Source organism: Passer montanus, unplaced genomic scaffold (genome assembly GCF_014805655.1).
Source record: "Passer montanus isolate IOZ18808 unplaced genomic scaffold, ASM1480565v1 scaffold85, whole genome shotgun sequence".
Taxonomy (NCBI): domain Eukaryota; kingdom Metazoa; phylum Chordata; class Aves; order Passeriformes; family Passeridae; genus Passer; species Passer montanus.
The window spans coordinates 368,674-387,091 of NW_024373812.1; the positions used below are offsets into that span (position 1 = coordinate 368,674).

The 18,418-nt window shown below is 40.7% G+C and overlaps 1 protein-coding gene across 1 annotated transcript in view; it reads right to left on the reverse strand.

Annotated features, from left to right (window-relative positions):
- Positions 1 to 18,418, reverse strand: part of SNX30 (sorting nexin family member 30) — a 48,561-nt gene that overhangs the window by 13,106 nt on the left and 17,037 nt on the right. The window contains exons 2-6 of the mRNA XM_039733285.1: positions 17,997 to 18,185; positions 11,476 to 11,586; positions 7,629 to 7,787; positions 5,091 to 5,286; positions 4,243 to 4,442 (exon numbers count right to left, since the gene is read on the reverse strand). Of these exons, the coding sequence (XP_039589219.1) occupies positions 4,243 to 4,442; positions 5,091 to 5,286; positions 7,629 to 7,787; positions 11,476 to 11,586; positions 17,997 to 18,185 (855 nt within the window). The remainder of the gene's footprint in view (positions 1 to 4,242; positions 4,443 to 5,090; positions 5,287 to 7,628; positions 7,788 to 11,475; positions 11,587 to 17,996; positions 18,186 to 18,418) is intronic.

Genomic DNA, 18,418 nt, shown 5'->3' on the forward strand with positions numbered 1-18,418 from the left:
TGGTTGTGTTTGGTTGAAAAATCACAGCACTGTCCCTTGTTTTTTGAATCTATGCAACTACATGGGATGGCCTTTAAGTGATTGAGGTTACCAATGCAACAAAAGTCTGAGAGATTTAATAGATATTTCTGCTTTGTATTGCCTCTTGAACCTGAATCAACAGAAATTTCTTCTGTGAAAAACAACTGCCTCCAGCAACTGCATTTTGCCTTTAGAAGACTGGAGTTAGTGCTGAATCTGTACCAGGAGTAGCCAATGATTAACAGTTATTGGCAAATTGGATTCAAAGAACAGGTGTCTTAATTCCCCTTAAGCACTCAAGTCCACCTGCTGGGGACCACTAACAATGAGCTTGTGAATACAGTTTTACGTATCCAGTAATGGCTGACCTGTAGGTAATGAAAAAAATACTGCCCTCCCTTTCACTTGTCCCATATTTTCCTCTGGCACCTCCAAGCTATCTCCTCTGTTCTAGATCCATGCCTTGATGCTTCAGCAGCAATTATGAAAAGCTCTGCACCAAGTATCCTCAAAATTACCACAGATCACACAATACTAGTTAAGGCCTCACTCAGAGAGGAAAAAAAAAGGGGTTTTTTTAAAAAAAAAAAAAGTTGGAAGAAACCAAACTCAAAACTGAAAAATCTCGACCAACACACTTCAGTTATTTCAGATCAGAAGTAAACAAGTGGTGTCTGAGCATAAAAGATTAAGCCTAGTTTCAGGAGGTCCTTCACATTTTGTATTTAGTTGAAACATTCCACCTTGGCCCACACAGAGCTTCAGGAGCTTCCCATCAGCCTCCTACCTCAAATTTCAATTTCAATCCTGTTTGCACACCACATAGCTTCCTACTAAAACAAGTCCTCTTGTGACTAAACATCACAAGAGGATCTCTAGCTACTTCATGCCTTTAAAGACAGTTACCTCATAGTGTGGTGCTTGCTTTAAACATGCATTAAAAGTAATATCCAAGAATACCCCAGGGGATCACGTCACTTGTTAAACCTTTCTAGCAATGTTGAGCAAACAGAAGTCATATAACATCCTAATATCTGCACTGAATCAAGTACAGGAGATTTTGTCCTCTGCACGTACCTCCCAGGGCAACACCAGGGTACATCAGCAAATATGGTACCACGTTTGCTGACAAGGGCCTTGCTGCACCAGGAACTGAGGTAACAGAAACCAGGTATCACCTGCACCAGGTAATAGAAACCATAGAATACCAGGCTGGAAGAGACCTCAAGGATTATCTCATCCTACCCTTCTTGGCAAAAGCACAGTCTAGACAAGATGGATCAGCACCCTGTCCAGCTGCATCTTAAATGTGTCCAGTGTTGGGGAATCCACCACTTCCCTGGAGACATTATTCCAAAGGATGATTGTTCCCATTGTGAAAATTCTCTTCGTGTTCAATGAAAATGTCCCCAGGAGTAATTTGCACTGATTGTCCCTGTTTTTCCATGGGTCCCATTCTGAAAAGGGACCTTTAATCATATTTGTACTCAATCCTTAAATACTGGTAGATGGTGATAAGATTTTCTCTAAGCCTTCTTCCTCAAGGTTGAACATACCCAGCTTTCTCAGCCTTTCCTCATATAGCAGGCTTCTCAGTCCCTTGATCATCTTTGTGGTCCTCTTCCAAACCCTCTTCAGCTTATCCACATCTTTTTGTGTGCAGCAGGTATAAAAACTGAACACAATTGTGTTCAGTTTTTATACCTGCTGCACACAAAAACTGCCACAGCAGTGCTGAGCGAGGCAAGTAATTTGGAAAGGGTTTCTTCTAGACACTTCCAGCACACATTTTAACTCAAGCCCACGACACCAGCTTCTGCCCTGTTCTGCAAAACTTGCAAACAAATCCAGAGGCTAGGCTTCCCTCAAAACAGATAATATTCTATTCAGTAGAATATTCAATTCTATTCCATACTCAAACAGAACTACTGGGCTTTGACTCCGTATGTGCAGTTCTCTCAGGCTCTTCCCCTTAGGTACAACAGTGTTCCTGAAGACATCAAGGCCTCTTCATCTCTGAAGAGTGACAACAATCTGGAAGCTCTTACTCAAGGGACATTCAGCTATAAACTGCTCTATAGATCATGTTCCCATACCTACACCAGGGGTACAGTGTGCAGCAAAGAAAGCAAGTTGCCCTGAACTCCTAGTACCTAAAGAGTTACCCTCCATCAAGTACTCCGCACAAAAGATATGCTCTGAAAGAACAAAACAGACTTTCATCTCTCAAGTAGTCCTCACAGCAGCTGATGAAGAGGAATGCATTGCTAGCAAAGAGGACAACCCCTTCAACAGAAAGTCTCCTGCACTCCAAGGGCACACTCCTTACTAACCTTGGTTACTTACTTAGCATTATGGATTTTGCAAGGACAGTTCAGTAGCTGCTCACTTCAGAAACAGAACAGGCTGATGTTTTCTAGCAGAAGAAAACTGCACTTTGTAGAACCTGAGAGAGTTCAGTTTTGCTATATGAGAGGGAAGGAAAATACAAACTGTCTGTCTTGGCTAACAATAGTTTTTGTTCTTGATTTCCAAATTTTTAGACTGAGTAAAGCTAATAAGATGTCCAAGCCAGACACTAAACAGCATAATTGTTTAGAGCACTAGAAAGTCAACAGTCTAAAAAGTTCAAGTTAAAAAGCAAGGGTTTCTTTAGCTGAGCAAGTACTTTAGAAAGTAAAGTAACTGTTGGCTTGGAGACAGTGACATTCTAAAAGGGCTCTAAAGGCCAAAAGGAAGCCTAGATGCAAGTCTGTAACGCCGCTCTGCCTGTGGTGAGTGGTGATTATCTGCCTAAAATACCTCTTCAGATGAAGAAACCCTGGCTTTCAGCTTAAAAAAATTTCCTCTGCTGTATTTTTGAAGAGCACCTCTCACCCTTCAGGTGTCATCTTTGGTAGGCATTTTTAGCACCAAAAGCCAGATATTCAGAGTTAAAGTATTTAATCACTAACCTCATGCTCTGTTTATTTGTAAGCACACTCCATCTGCCTGCACTTCCTACAGTCCAAACATCCTGAGACAAGGCTTCCTACAGCTCACTGTGTTCAAGCAATCGACCCATAAAGAAAATACACCTCATTCATGCTGGAGTCAAATCCATTGTGACAAAAGCAAAGAATATACCCAGGGAATTAGTGCAAAGCCACCTGCAAGAATACTTTAACCACACAAATGTACAGCTCCTGAAGCTGGGAAAAGACATCTATAAGAAAGTGTTTAAATTTTCAGTTTGAGAAGCATAGGATGAGATTAAGATTAAGATAGAAAAGGATTACCATGTTCAGACTGTAAGTTTACAGTGGGCTATTAGACCTGTAAAGGAGTGCACATCACAGCCTTGTAACAGTTGTTCCAAGTGGAAAGTCTTCAGAAGGAACTTGTCTGTTAGTACCCTAGAGCGGGATTGCTATATATATATATATATATATATATATATAGAGCACAGGCAAGTGGTGAAAAGCTCTGATGGACAAACTGAAGTCCCTGATACAATTTTTTAGTGAAGTTAACTCAGTAATTCTTTTCCCCATTAGATGTGATTAATTACCAATGCTCCGTAACTTCAAGAGAATAAAAAACACATTAAAGTAGCTTATATTGTGTCTGCATAAGCAGTAAAACATCAAGTTCTGAAAAATTATGAGTAACAGAAAAACATCTTTAAGCAGTTACTTGGTATGCAGAACTTGTTAACAACAGACATATCATGCCTAGGGTATGGGGACAACAAAGGAAGCAATGTCTGCCATTTGGACACATGGTTCTAAAACGAGGCACCCAACTCTGCTACATACAAATGATAGAAACTGCTAATGCTATCATTCCTGCTGGACCATGCAGTGTCCCTGTAGCGAAGCAGTGAAGAGCTGAAGCACAACTGGTTTCAATTTGAAGAAAGATTCTAGGCAGCCACAGGATGTCTGCTATAGAGTACCACCTGCCAAACCAATGAAGGGGCAACTCTGCAACATCTTTTGTACACCCTACAACACTGACCCTAGCTTGAGTGAAGAGCAGAGCAGACAGATAATGCTACTCATGCAGTACCCTGCTATTAAACATACTTAGCTTTGTTTTGACTATGAAAATACCTCCTACTTAATGTAATATTTACTTCTCCACTTTTCCCATGACCACCATTTCTCACTGTTAAAAAAGAATGAACTCACTAATTTCAGGCAAACACAACAGCGTTTTCTGTCACAGGCCTCTCTTTACCTTCATGGACTCAGCATACAATATATATTCCCTAAGCACAGGTAGGAAGTCTTCTGTCATGTCCTCACTGAGTTCTTCAAGAGCTGTGCAGCAATTCCCAATACAGGCAGACACTCCTTCCAGTGGCTCTGATAGCTCAACCTCCAGCCCTCCCCAGGTTGAATAAACAGGTCCATATTCTCGTAGTTCCACCAAGTATTCTACAAGAGGCAGATGAAAAAATAGATTAACAGAGTAAGAGCAAGGCACAAAGATGAGCAAACACAAAATAGGTGAAATTACACACCAATTTTGAATAACATTAATCCCCACAGGAAGTCAAGGCTTGTGTTGCATTAGCTTCTTCACAGACTTAATAGAGCCCAATGGCTGCACAGGTGACAGGTTCAGGTTGTCTCTTTCTTAACTTACCATTTCAACTTCTAATACAAAGACTCTTGCACCTGTGGAGTAGCCAAGGTCAGTTTTCTAAATATACGTAAAACCTAAGTCTACTAAGACAGACTTGTAAAGCTTGTCTTTGTCTAGGAATTGCATTTGTACTCCTCCAGGTGTAATCTACAGGTTCTTCCACCTTCCAAAAGTCTTAAAATAATTACTCCAGTAAGATAGGAGGTTGGTATAAAAATTCAACTTAAAAAAATTATTTGGAGAATTAAGCTAATATCAGATACTGTGTTAGGTTTTGGGCCTTTTTAAAATCTGGAACAGGCATTAGATTTTGCCCTGTGTGTGATTTATTACAGGCCAGAATCATCAACACGAATTGTCATGATCATGCTATCAACCAGAATAAGACACAGGGCATTCAGACTGAAGTATTATGATGGAACACCTTGTGTCCTTACCCAACTGTTCTTTGATGATCCGTTGTGCTATTCTATCAATGGTACCAAGCTTTAGAGAGAATGTGTCCAGATAATCCCCAATGGCTGCAAACTCCAGTGGCCGACTTCTTAACTTGTAGCCTCCTGTAACATATTTGACAGACTCCCCCATCTTTGACAGTAAAGCCATCCCTTGCTTTTTGTAGGCATTAAGATCCTAGGAATTACAACAAACAAACAAATTTAAAAAAAAATCTTTAGGAATACTGACTTACATGTTTAAATATTAATACAGGGAAGGATACTTTCTAGTCAAGATCAAATCTTGTGAAAGCAACAGACTACATGTGACATACAGCCTTGAACAAAGGCTTGCTTGCTACAAGCTGCACAGCTATGCACAGCTTCAAGGCTCCATGGAGGTAAATTGTCCAGGACAATAGTATGAAGTACATTAGAAATAAATACATAGTCAAACTTTGTATGTGGCCATACTTTCCCATTCTCCTGTACTCTCACCAGGGAAGCAGGCTTATTAACAGCTCTGGTTCCACTGAAACAATTCACATCATTCATCTACACATACTTCTAAGTCATGGCTTCAATACCACTATTAAACAATGCACCATCTGGCTCTAATGACCTACTACAAAGATACACATTGCAGACCTATTTGGTAAGCAGCCTCCTCACTCCAGTTCTGTGGTCAAATAGGAGGCAGGTGAAGACTACATGCAGAAAAAATGCAGCATGAGGAGACCAGCAAAGCTTCTCTGCAAGAGAGACTGTAGCTCAGGCTGGGTCAGATGCATCCACGTTGCTGCAGAGAAAGTGTAAACTTCCTTCACACTCCTTTACACATTCGCATAAACCAACTTTCAGATTATTTATGCTAACAAGAATGCTTGTCTACAATTTAAATGGGATTTCACCTTAACAGTACACCATAAAAAAAATGGTTGTAGTTAATCAAAACGCTGGCAATGTTTCATTTTACTTCTTCCAGCAGAGGTCAGTATTCAACATCTCAAAACAGGCTCAGGAGCTAGAGTTTGTTTATCCTATAGATCCTGAGGAAGAGATGTGTTCAAACCAAGTAGGCTGTAGAGATCAAGAATTCAGACATATTATTAGAGATGAGACTAAAAGCTTGAGTGTTCTTAAAAAGAACCCCAACAAACAAACAGACAACAGCCATCTTCAAAACATGTACTATGGTATTCCTTCCAAGTAATTAACATAAGTCAAATCTAAGTCTGATTAAGAAAACCTGACATCTTAGCAGCTACTATAATTTTCCATTATGTTTGCATTTAAATGCAATTTAATTTTTGCTTTCCCCATGTCCTCAGCATGAGCTGCAAGCAGGCATCAGAAAAGATCCTTGAACTCAAAATTATTCACTCACTCTCTCAAGCATTCTGGTATGTTACAGGTCCAAACAGGGATATGAAGAAATGTTGATCTCTCTCCTTCAACCAGGAGGTGATCTTACAAATCCCTGTAGTAAGTAAATTCTGAAGTCCTAGCACACTGAACTGACACCTCACTGCTTCACTAGTCCAAGTTCAAACATTAGAGACAGTCAGCAGAACAGGTGCCCTTTCCCCTCACCTCCCAAGATGCTCTGTAATCTCAAGGCAAACTCTTCTTAAAGCAGAGGATGAAGCCCTTGACATTCATTTCACAGGGGTGGCAGAAGACAAATAAAGCAGCTAAGAAAGCCGCATCATGCTTGGACAGATTAAAAGAGGAACAGAGCTATATGACATTTAACGTGCTAACAAATTCTGCATTTCTGGCTTGTTTCAGTGGTTAATTTCACCACGGAGGGGAAATAAAAACACTGGAAATTGACTATTAACAGCAAGCAAAGCATGAACCTGAAGTGGGCTCAAACATCACATTTAAGTGAGCTAGAGTAATGTGACTTTGGAAAGGCATACTTTTACAGCACTTCTCACCTATCTGGTAAAACCCAAGCATAGCTGCAAGTCCTCTTAGTCTCATTTGAAATGCAGTTCTAAAGAAAGCCAAGAAAATTGTACTATTCCTGCATAAGTCATGCAGAAGAGAAGCAGGAAATTGTTGGCTGAGAACAAATAAGAACGAGGCCTCCACGCTTAGTTTTGAGGGCATCAAGTTCAAGCAGTATAAAAACAACAGACAAGATAAAAAGTCAAGAAATTCACAAGCTTTTGTGCAAGGGAAACTTTTCTTCCTCTCCCCCTTCCCTCCTGCCCAAAAGAGGATTTTAAAGTCTGCAGTTTTCTGAATTTTTACTCTCTCTTGCATAATATAAAACATGCTATAAAACAAGCAGGTCTGGAGACTTCCCTTTATCAATCTGCAGGAAGAATTCCTCTTCCTTTCAAGCACAGGGAACCCATACTGCTGTCACACACAAGGGTCTGTCACACACCATAGTCAGAGTGCCCAACAACGCTCTGGAGGAAGAGGAAGCTCTGATCTGCACATTAGTTTTGTTAATGCCTTTTTACCCTCGTTTCAGAAGGGACTGCAAAGGTCAACAACTGCATTTGAATGTTACTGGCTTACCTTAGCTGTGAGAAAGACGTTGAAGTGCTCGTTAAAAGACAGCACTGGGTGATCAGTTATTCTCTTCAAGAATTTGTCTAATGCTTTCCTCCTTGTCTCCACAAACTCTTCCGAAAAGCGATCAACAACACCCTTCACCACAAATTTTTCAGGAAGAGGCTGTCAGAGATAAGCAAACAGCACAAGATTCAAAAAACCAAAGACTTGCTTCTGTTATTTAGAAACAAACAAAGCAATGAAATTCCAGTCTTAACAGGAACTGAAACATTGTGTTTGTGAACAGGAACCATGCATCAGATGGGATGCAAGCTGTGCTCAGAATTATCCTTAAACTGGTCTGGCTTAAAACTAGCCATTCTACTGAGTGGCTTCAGCTGAGAGTCACACCAGGGAAGTCAGACAGTACCCACACTAAATACTTGTAGCATAGCTTAGATTGTTCTCCCTACTGCTATCCATGTTCAAGATCCAGCTCTGAAGAGATGCCAGAAGAGCTGCATGCTATTTATAACAGAAGCACACACACCCCCCCCACCCCTCCCACCACGCGGTGCTGAAGCAAGGCTGCCCAGTCTCAGAAAACTCAGAGAATTGGACAATTCTACTTACTCCCCACACACCCTCTATGAACAATTTAGAGCTTTTCAACAGGGCCTTCCTGTAAAAGGCTGACAGCTTTAGTGAGAACACTGAGCAAAAACAAACCAGGGGCTTGACACAGCAAATGGCTGGATCTTTTCTGAAGTATGAGCACACCTGGTCATCTATCACAGCTGACTTTCCTGAATATGTTTCAGTAAGTGACAAAGACCTGTTGATATATCCACTTTTACATCTTACTATTTTGAGTCCATCAGTTCATCTGTGCAGTTCAGTTTGACATGTAAGCCCAGACTGTCTCCAGACTTGCTAGCCATACAGTCCCCTCTGTTACACTTGGATTACAGACTCCAAAGTACCACTTTGGATGGAGGATAACTTTTTAAGCTGATGCATGGTTAGTTTCAGCTCTACCACTAGATCTGCTTTTGTTCTGTCCAGACAGCATGGACTTCAAGATTAAGATCAGTTTTAAAACTGTGCTTTGTATTTCATTCTTGTGAACAAGTCCATCCAGACAATCTGCTTACAGTTAGGCTAGCAATAACAGCCATTTTCACCCAATTCAGTAATCAGGATTCTGTTCTGCAAAGAGTTTGTCATCTAAAATCTGTGTCAAATAGTTAAAGAAAAAAACCCTATATATATTGCTTTCCCACCATATCCAAACTTCTGTGGTTTGTACATGAAGACTGTATCTCCTAGGAGAGCACAGCCAGCATGACTTAGCTGCAACACCACTGTATTTGGTTCTTACAATTTAAGACTTACTTGATTATGTTTAGAATTCAAATCGGTCAGTCATTTTAGTTAAATCAGCATAAGGTACACTATCATTACAATTCTTCAGCAGTATTATGCCTAGTGCATTAGTCTTCAGGGAGGAAGAAACTCCGTTCCTTTGCTTTGTAAACTTTAGCTGGGACTCTAGGAAGTCACTACCTCAGCACCACATGCAGGAGGAAAAGAAAAAAGTTGAAAAGAAAAAAACTGAGGGAAAGAAAGACTAGTCTAAAGAACCACACTTCAACTGAACACATGCAAACTGGCACTGAGTAATCACTAAAGTTTGAGCATTTGAAGAATGCACCTCTATTACAAAGACTTCTGCCATTTAACCTGGTTTCAAATACAGCATTAGGTACATTCCTTTCTATTTTAGGCCTCTGGAGCTCCATCTCAAGTAATCAAAACACACAGCTAGGAACTGATATCTTGCTTTAACTGTGTGTTAATTATCTGTCTTATACTCTTCTGTCCTCCATCTTAATTTATTTTTCCCTACTGAGATGTATGAGCAGAGCTCATTTCCATCAGAAATGGCTTCAAGTATCCAAACATGACCATCTCAAGACAAGAACCTAGGCTGTGTTAGGTTTACCTTTGTAGTCTAGAGACAGAACTGAGATCAATTTTACTTTTTTTCGAAAGAAAATATTAGAATGTCTCAGATCTTTTAAAAAGAAGTAACTATCAATAACTGAAGAGATGAAGAGGAATCCATACTGAGCTTAGTTTTGGCTCCCAAGTGCAGGCTGTCATGATACACTGCACTGATAAGGCATATAATTTGCTAAAGGAAGATTTTAGGCAGAATCACTATATTGAGATTAGGAAGACAACTCCCTTTTGATAATTTGTTAAAACAGAAGGCTTTCGGGGATTCCAGTATCTATAATTACAAATACAGACAGTCTCAGATTGTCTTGAAACATCTTTTCAGAAAACACTTGAGCCAGTGCATCTGAAACTGCCTTTAGCTTCTATACTTCATTGATTTCTAGACAATAAATATATAAAGTATTCAGCAGTCTTCCTACCATACCCTGCATGACATTAATGGGAGATTCCATATTTGCTAACTTGTGCATAAACAGATAAAAATCTTTTATCTGCATTATTAACAGCACACCCTTTATCTCCAGATTTTCTAGAAGAAAGGCATCTAAGATACCGGCTTGTTCTGCAGCTGGTTCCATGTCCAGTATTACAGCTACTCATGCTAAGTTTGCTGTTCTGTCTGCAACCAATTCCTGGTAGGAGAAAGCAGCTTGATTCCCCTGCTGTGACTCACCTTCTGCTACTCGACTATCATTTACAGCCTTGCGGGCTTCAGGCAGAACTGGCTGCCTGTCAGTGTACCCAAGAATATGCAGAAACTGAATTGTGATTGTTCCAGTTGTTCAGAGAATGGGGCACGAGAAAACAGTATGGGCACTTAACACATTACACATGCCTCCAACCTTATGCTCTCAAGCTCACCGTCTTTCTTTTCACTGCTGTTCACTAAACATATTTGTTGCCAGTTAGTGGTGTCACATGATTTTGTGAAGTACTTCTTATCTCTGAGACACTCAGCTATTATTCCACTTGAGGCAAGTCCCAGCATAATTAAGGCCTTAAACAGTACTCAACCGTAGAGCAACCTAACAATACTTCTCACACAGCCTACTCCTGGGAGGGAGGGAGGGAGGGAGGGACACAGGGATGGAGGGATGGAGGGGAAACTTCCACTCCATCACCCACCCCACAGGCAAGCTAAAGTATGCTAGTAGTGTTGTTATTCCTGCCAATTCAATTCCTACAGGGTGTTTTAAATGTCTTTGCTCAAAAGGGCTCTGATCAGTGAAGGCAGTGATCTCACAGGTTTCCTATCTGTTCATGCAAAAAATGTACAAGGTAGTACTAACCTCCTCACATCAAATAAGGTGGTCAGATCACCAGTTTCAGCAACAATGGGTGCAGTAGTGTAGCAAGTCTTATTAGGTAAACTTCTACCTACTGAAGGCATGCAAAAGCTACCAAACCAGAGGCTGAGACTTCCAAGTCTGTGCTATTACATGTCAGTGCTATTAAGTGTTAGCACAAGCAGTTTTAAATTACTCTGTAAAACCAGCCCAAAAGTCCATCTTGAAAACCAGCACTAGAACCTGAAGTACCTGTGGCTTTTCATAATCCCCAGAGGCTCAGAAATACACATGTAATAATTGAGCAAACAGATGAAATGTGTTCTATTTATGTCACAGCTACCATAGTTAGAACATGTATTGCCCTGCCGGAGGTTGACAAATCTTGACCTCTCAGGTGTGCCACTCAAGAAAAGTTTAAGCTTCCTAACTAGTCAGGAATGGGAAGCTAAAGAGAATCAACTACTGTTTTTTAAATCTAGACACATAGCATCCAGATATTACCCTTGGAAGATAGATGCACAACTGTCCTTAACAGCAGATTCTTGCTTACTACCTACGGGAATAAGATGCGTTGGCTGAGACTCTTCCAGCTTGTTTCTCAACCAGTCGAAGTCTTGGTACCGCCGACGGACAGAATACTCTGGCAAATCAAACTCTGCTCGTGTGGTCTGAAAAAGAACAGGATAGACTTAGTGCGCAGCAACACCTCTCACTTCAGAGCTCAGTAGCAAATGCAGTACAGCCATTCCTGGCAAGGGTGAAGCCAGATAAGCCTTGCGGGGGGGTATTAATCCCCAAAATTTTGCAGCCAGCATGAGAGAAAGATCCTCTGGTCTTTCAAGCAGTGGAAAAGCAGCAATATGAAAAATGATTGCTTAGAACTGATGTGTTAAGATCTCTTTGTAGTTCATAATATGTTCTGCTCTTATCATGGTAGAAGTCTGTAGAGCAGAAGCATCACATCACTCTCTGCCAGTTACAAGATTGCAAAGACTATGAGATATTCATTGCGAGGACAAGACTATTTTAACTATCAATAATTAAAAGTAAAGGTGTTTACTGACTTGTTTATTCTATGACATGCACTATCCACAGGTGAAAAAGTGTTTCACCACTGTCTTGCATTCTAAGATGGATGGGGCTTATCTCACTCCAAGGTCAAAAGATGGTGAGAACATAAGACACTGTGAGGTTTCACGGACTATTTTTGTTGACTTCCAAGATAAAGAAACAAGTCTGCTTATGTGTATGGCCGATTAGATATATTAATACATTAAATTAAACCTTTTAAATTTTCCTTCCTTAGGGCAAGGTCACTACAAGTTTGAGGGGAAAAAAAATAAGCATGCAGATAAACTGCAGGCAAGTGCTTAATCCAGTCTTTGAAGAGTCCATAATCTAGAAGGCTGACTGTATGGGGCTGCTTGCACAGCACATACTGTAACTGCCTCAAAGCACTTGTGAAACTGTGTACCAACTAGGAGTGTCTGCTGAAGAGCCTGGCATTACAGCAGCCCTGATTAGAAGGTAGACAGCCCGTGTAGTTAAGTCCCACTGAGAAGCACAGGCAGCTATACTGAAGTTACTTGCAGCATTACGTACACCTTGCAATGAATGGCTTGCAGTGCCAGCACACTACATGCCTGCAGCAGGAATCAAATCCAGCGCATTCTGGGGAATACACCGGCAACCCCAGCCTTGAACTGGCATCGAGTCCAGCACCTGATTGCTTTGCTAGTCCCAGCCAGCAGCAGCCTTTAAATGCAATCTACCTCTTCACTTGCTCTCTGGATGACTAACTCTTCAATTCCTGCATTTTATTCCCACCAGTCAGCACTAGGGATCCTGTAAAAGTTCTGCATATGAAATCTCTTTCTAGGGTGAAGTCAGGAGCCTTAAGATGGTATCAACAGCACAGAAGGTCTAGGATACTGTAAGCAGATAGCTGATGTGTTACTACCTATGAAATGGCTTGGATTCTAGTAAAGGAATGCACATATAGACAGAAAAATAAATCAGGATCAACTCCTCCCTTCTTTGACCTGCTAGCCATAGAAAGCAATATAGAGGTTAGTCTAGTAGCTAACATAAAGAATCCTCATGAATTGGAGCAGTTGTGTTTGTAGATGAGGGACTACCAATACCCCAATATCCACTGCAGGTCTGTGCTTTACTCAGCTACACACTTCTCCAAGTAACACCAGCTTATCTAACATCAAAGAGTGCCACACTATAAATGTGACTTCTGAGACTTCATTTGAATAATTTTCACTTGTTTCAGTGAAATAAAGTAACAGAATGAATGGCTTTATTCTAGAAATAAAAAATAAAAATAATTATAAAAATACAAACAAACAAAAAAAACCCCAAACAAAATAACAACAACACAAAATCCAACCAAAAACTGGGTGGGATGAGGCAGTAATAACTCAGTAGACAGCAGAACTTCTGTGAACTGGTGGTCACTGCCCAACAGCATTTTAAGAGATCACATAGTGAGTGAATGAGAATAATCAGAATGGCTACACGCTACAGTGACTTATCCTGCAGCATGAGAATGAAGGTAAAGTCTCCCATCTGTTAGCACTGAGAAGCTTATTAACCACTATTCTGCTAATAGTTAGGGAAAACTGTATAGGACTGTATAGGAGCTGGAAAGCAGGGTTAAGTCTCAGTACACAAACCATACATTAGCTGTTGTTCACCTCTAGCAAACTGCTCTTGTTGCTTTTACTTCACAAGCAGAAGCGCAAAGTTTTCCATATATCACTTTTCTCCTCTGAGATGAAAATATAGCAGCAACATTTCAGTGTTTACTGTAAAGGTTATCAAATCTAGACAGCAAACAAGCTTTTCAAAGACTATTTGGGCAGAACATAAAGGCCCTTCAAGTTTTAATGAAACCTCACTAATGCTGAAAGAATTTGCTTCTCAGATCAAACTGTTCATTAGTTCAGCATATGTTACTTTTTCCAGATTGCACATAAGAGGAAGGAGGATCTTGCCACTGTCCAAGCAGCACTGAGGAACATGTTCACTGAGGTAGCTCGGGTGCAGCTGCAGTGGGAGCTGCAGGCTGAGCTCAGGCTGGGGCAGACCAGGTAAAGAGGCCGTGAAGAGCCACCCCTGGGCACTCGAGGGCCCGGGGACCTGTGGCCCAGCCAGGGGACCGGACACTGGGACACGGCAGGAGCCGACGATCCCAGACCTTCCCACGCTTAGACTGCTGAGGGGAAAGAGCCCAGGGCAGGTCCCTTCATTCTGGGTCCCTCCCCAGAGACACCAGCCCGAGCTGTTAGTTTGTTATTGCGCTGTGATGAAATGATTTCAATGGTTGGGATGCCTGAGACTGCTACGGGAAACCTAGGAACAGAAACCTGGTGTGACCACGTGAGTGAGGGGGCAGAGCTGGGAAGGGACTTTGGGTCCAACTCAGGTGGTGCAAGAGCAACTGCCAGAGAGGCTCCTGGATGGTTGAGCAGGGAAATTTCCATAACAGACAAGTAAAGCATCTATGTTTTCAACACAATTTTCAATTGTGTTGAATTAAATTCCTCCTGCTTTCTCAATAAGATTCATAAATCTCATCTTGCACGGACATGTGTCTCTTTCAAAGCAACCAAAGATACTTACACAGCAGATCTTAACCTCCCAAAAAATAATAGGCAAGACCTTTCCAGGAACTTATTGGAAATCCCAGCACAGTTCCTCTAGGTCAGCACTGCAACACTCTGGGCTCAGTGTTACGGTCTGGAAAGTAGGCAGAATTACAGACACTTTTACCTCAATTAACTGGAATGATTTTGACTAGAGGCAGTATTAAGGCAATCACCAAGTCTTGGTCTTGCATAAGATTCCTGTCTTCCTTGGAAGCTTCCAGGAAGCTAGCCTGTGATGACTGTACGAAAATATTTTTGTACCCTAGTTCTACTGTCTAACTCACCAGACTTGACTGCAGATTCCCCTGCATGTTACTATTTAAGTTTGAGGCAAAATCTTCAACTAGGAAAAGAGAAGAATGACAGAGAGGGGGAAGGGAACAAGGCTGGTGTTCTTAGGACTCCAGTATCTCTTTTTGCCTCAGTTTAGCCTGTTTGAAAAAGACTTCATATCACTTTTACCTGCTCCTCTCTAGGGAATCAAGCTGTTTCATGTGTTCAAGCAATCTCATGGAAGCACGAGGAGAAGGACAGGACAGTGAAAACAAGACCTTCACTTGGTCCAGTGGCTAGTACTGATTGGTTTGAAAGACTCTCCCTTCAAGCCTGCAGAGCAAATGCATGACTCTGAGGAATGGCACTCAGCTATTCAGACCTTCATGGGAAAAGGCACACAAGAAGGCCTTGCCATCCTAGAAAGTACATTGAAAGTGAAGTTAGAAGTACACTTATTTATGTTTTCTCAGGAGAGATGACTGCACAACATATGGTCAAGCTTCACTTTCCTCTTTCTTCCTAAAAAAGAACTCAGGTAAAATCTCCCTAAAACGCACATCCATCTATCTGAAGGACACAAAGACATTTCAATCATCACAGTCAAAACCCATTAAGTTCCATCACAACTTCCACCCACCTTTACAGTTTCACTAGCCCCACTGTGTAAGGAAAGTGCTTACTAACTTGTATTAGTAACTGCATTAGCAAGATGAACACACTTATGAGAGAATCAAAGGAGTCAGTCCTGAATCACTGTCTTGTTAGCTGGAGGATTACCATTACATTCTTTAAACATGTTCATCCACAACACAGGCTAGGAAATGCTACCTGGCTCTTACTAGGGAGCTGTGAAAACAGGTATGCAAGCAGGATCGAGTAAACTCTTAAGTTCTCCTTTGCAAGCCAATGTTTTGACCCTTCCTCAGTCACCATCACCTGCTGACAAAGGTATGAGAAGATGAAAAGCACAGGGCATACTGAAAGACCTTTTTTTTTTTTCCCTGTTGGAATGAAGGACCTGTAAAAAGAAAGAGGGGAAAAAAAACCCACACAACACAAATGAGACTGTGATCAGTCTACACTCATCCCTACAGTGGTATCCTGTCACAACCACCCATTACAACATTAGCAACTTCCCTCTTCCCCTAGTGATGCTGCTTTCCAGTCTTCGGAATAACTCATTCTATGACCTATGTTTATCCAAACCTTTGAGGTTCCAGAAATGTTCTCCAGCAGAGAAGAAAAAAAACCCAGCCATCCCTGTCTCTTCATTCAGAGTCACCAGAGAGACCCTTTAGAGGCCTCAGACTTCTTTCCTGCAAGGCTACAAGGGAGGTGTTGTGAACACACCTCACCTCACTCCATGGACTATTCCTGTGCAGCTTTTTTGACATGTTTAATTACTGCTTGTAGATACAATGGCTAATTGGCAATTAGCTTGCATGGAAGACACCTTATTTGTAGGGCAAGAATGGGTTAGACCATTAATACTGTTCAGTCTTGAACAATGGTAGATAGTCCTAGAGGTTCTGACCCTAGAGATTAACCAGAAGTTTCCATGAGTAACAAAACTAAAGAGCTGAGGATTTCATGGTTATTCAGAAGAACTTATTCAGTTTCATAACTGCATTGCAATGGTATGATATAGCAGATTCATGTGCTACAATGACACCCAAAATAAAACAAGTATTAACAGACAGGCAGGTAGGCAGCAAAATCAGAAGTATAGAATTATTTTTTTAAATAAGAAAAGAGACACTGTTTGGTAATACTTTTGATCTAAATATGGTGAAGACCTTGGTCATGTTTCAGAGTTCTGCTTTAAAAAGAAAAGCACATTATCCTTGAACATTAGGATTTCCAAGCACTGGAACATTAATATTAGAGTGCCACTATATAGAAATATTTTATATTGATGGAATAGTTTGAATCTTAATTTAAGAGAGAAACCACATTAGCCAATTTTAGCCATTTCTCTGTGGAAAGATGCATTTTATTTTGTGGTTCCTATTCCTTCTGATCAAGTAATAGCTGAAGGCTAAGCTGCTCCAAGTAAAAAAAAGATAAAGTGTTTCCTGCAAGATTAACACTGTTAGAGTAAAAATGAATGACAGAACTGTGTTAAATGTGCAGGAAGAGATAGTTACTATTTTAGAGAAACTCCATTTTCTCCTGTGCAGTCTGAAAGTGAAACTTTGAAGTGGACATTTGGAAAAAAATTATCTGTGGCCTGTAAAGCTTCCTTATCTCTATGGAAAATATTTGCTCCAGTACATACTGCCATCTAAGTGGGCTGGAGGAATGTTAATCTTTCTGGACAAATACATCAAGGATATTACTAATAAAGTTAGCAAAAACCTTTTGCCTTAGGTAACTACAAGTGCCCAAAGTAGATGTCAACATCACCTAGGAGCTTATTATAGTAAGAATGAATGAATTAAGAGGAATCAATATTTCAGTTGTGAATGTGTGGACTTTTCAGATCACTTTTCATAAAAATATATATAGATTACATTCATGACTGAACTACAACAGGTGCTGAAAAGATCTCCAGCCACTTTTGGTCGGCAGCAGAATTCTTAGGCTACTTCATTTTTTTAACAGCTGTAGAAGTATCTGAACTAGCAACTGCATGAAAGCTAGTTTACAGCTGAGGATCAAGACTAGATTTTAGTGGATAACAGAGGAAATGTAGAAAACACTTCCAGCAACAAGCTTAAAGCTTTTCAGAAAAGGATAGACACAAAAAGCGAGATGATTAACAGTGAACCAAAAGGCACATTCCCCTTAAGGGAATTCAAACCAAGTGAGTGTCAGATTACTTAATGGACAAACTGTGAAGTTAATGAAAAAAACTGGCCTTGCAAGTTTACAAACAGTTCTATTTAGGAATCAGAGAAAAAAAAAAAAAAACCAACCCTAAGTTTATTGTTAAAAATGTTAAAAGCTTTTTCCACCTTTTCAGACACTGAAGTAACAGTTCTGCTAAGACATGTCAAATCTTCAACACAATCACAGGGTACCAAAAGACACTAAGTTCTTGTCCTTAAGATAGTAAAACAGTGCAAGATGTGAATATCCAGCATGCCCTAAAGTTATTCCACAAAGAAGGAGGTACTAGGAAAGAGAATATTGCTTTGTACCTTTGTTGTAACCCTGTACGTAATATATGTCTCCATTGTGCACACGTGTTTTTTGGGATCATCAACAGTAACAAAGAGGTCTCTAGTTTCCACATCCAAGTCATCATCCAGCTGCAGTCTGTTGAGGAGAGATGAGGAGGAGGCTGGGCTAGAAGTGTCCACTGGTGTGCCATTGGGCAGGCTGAGATCCTGTATTGGAGAGGAAAAAAAAAAGAAAGAAAGTTTTTAATAAGCTTAACAGATTCATGGTAAAGCATAGTATTATAAGGGTTAATTGTTTCAGCACCTTCAAGGATCACCCTTTTCCAGGACACCTGGGCAACACACTAAAGTCATTAAGCTGAGGATAAAGCACACTACACCTTCCCTAAGTACAGCACAACCTGCTTTCATTTAATAAGAAAGGGCAGCATTGCTGAACC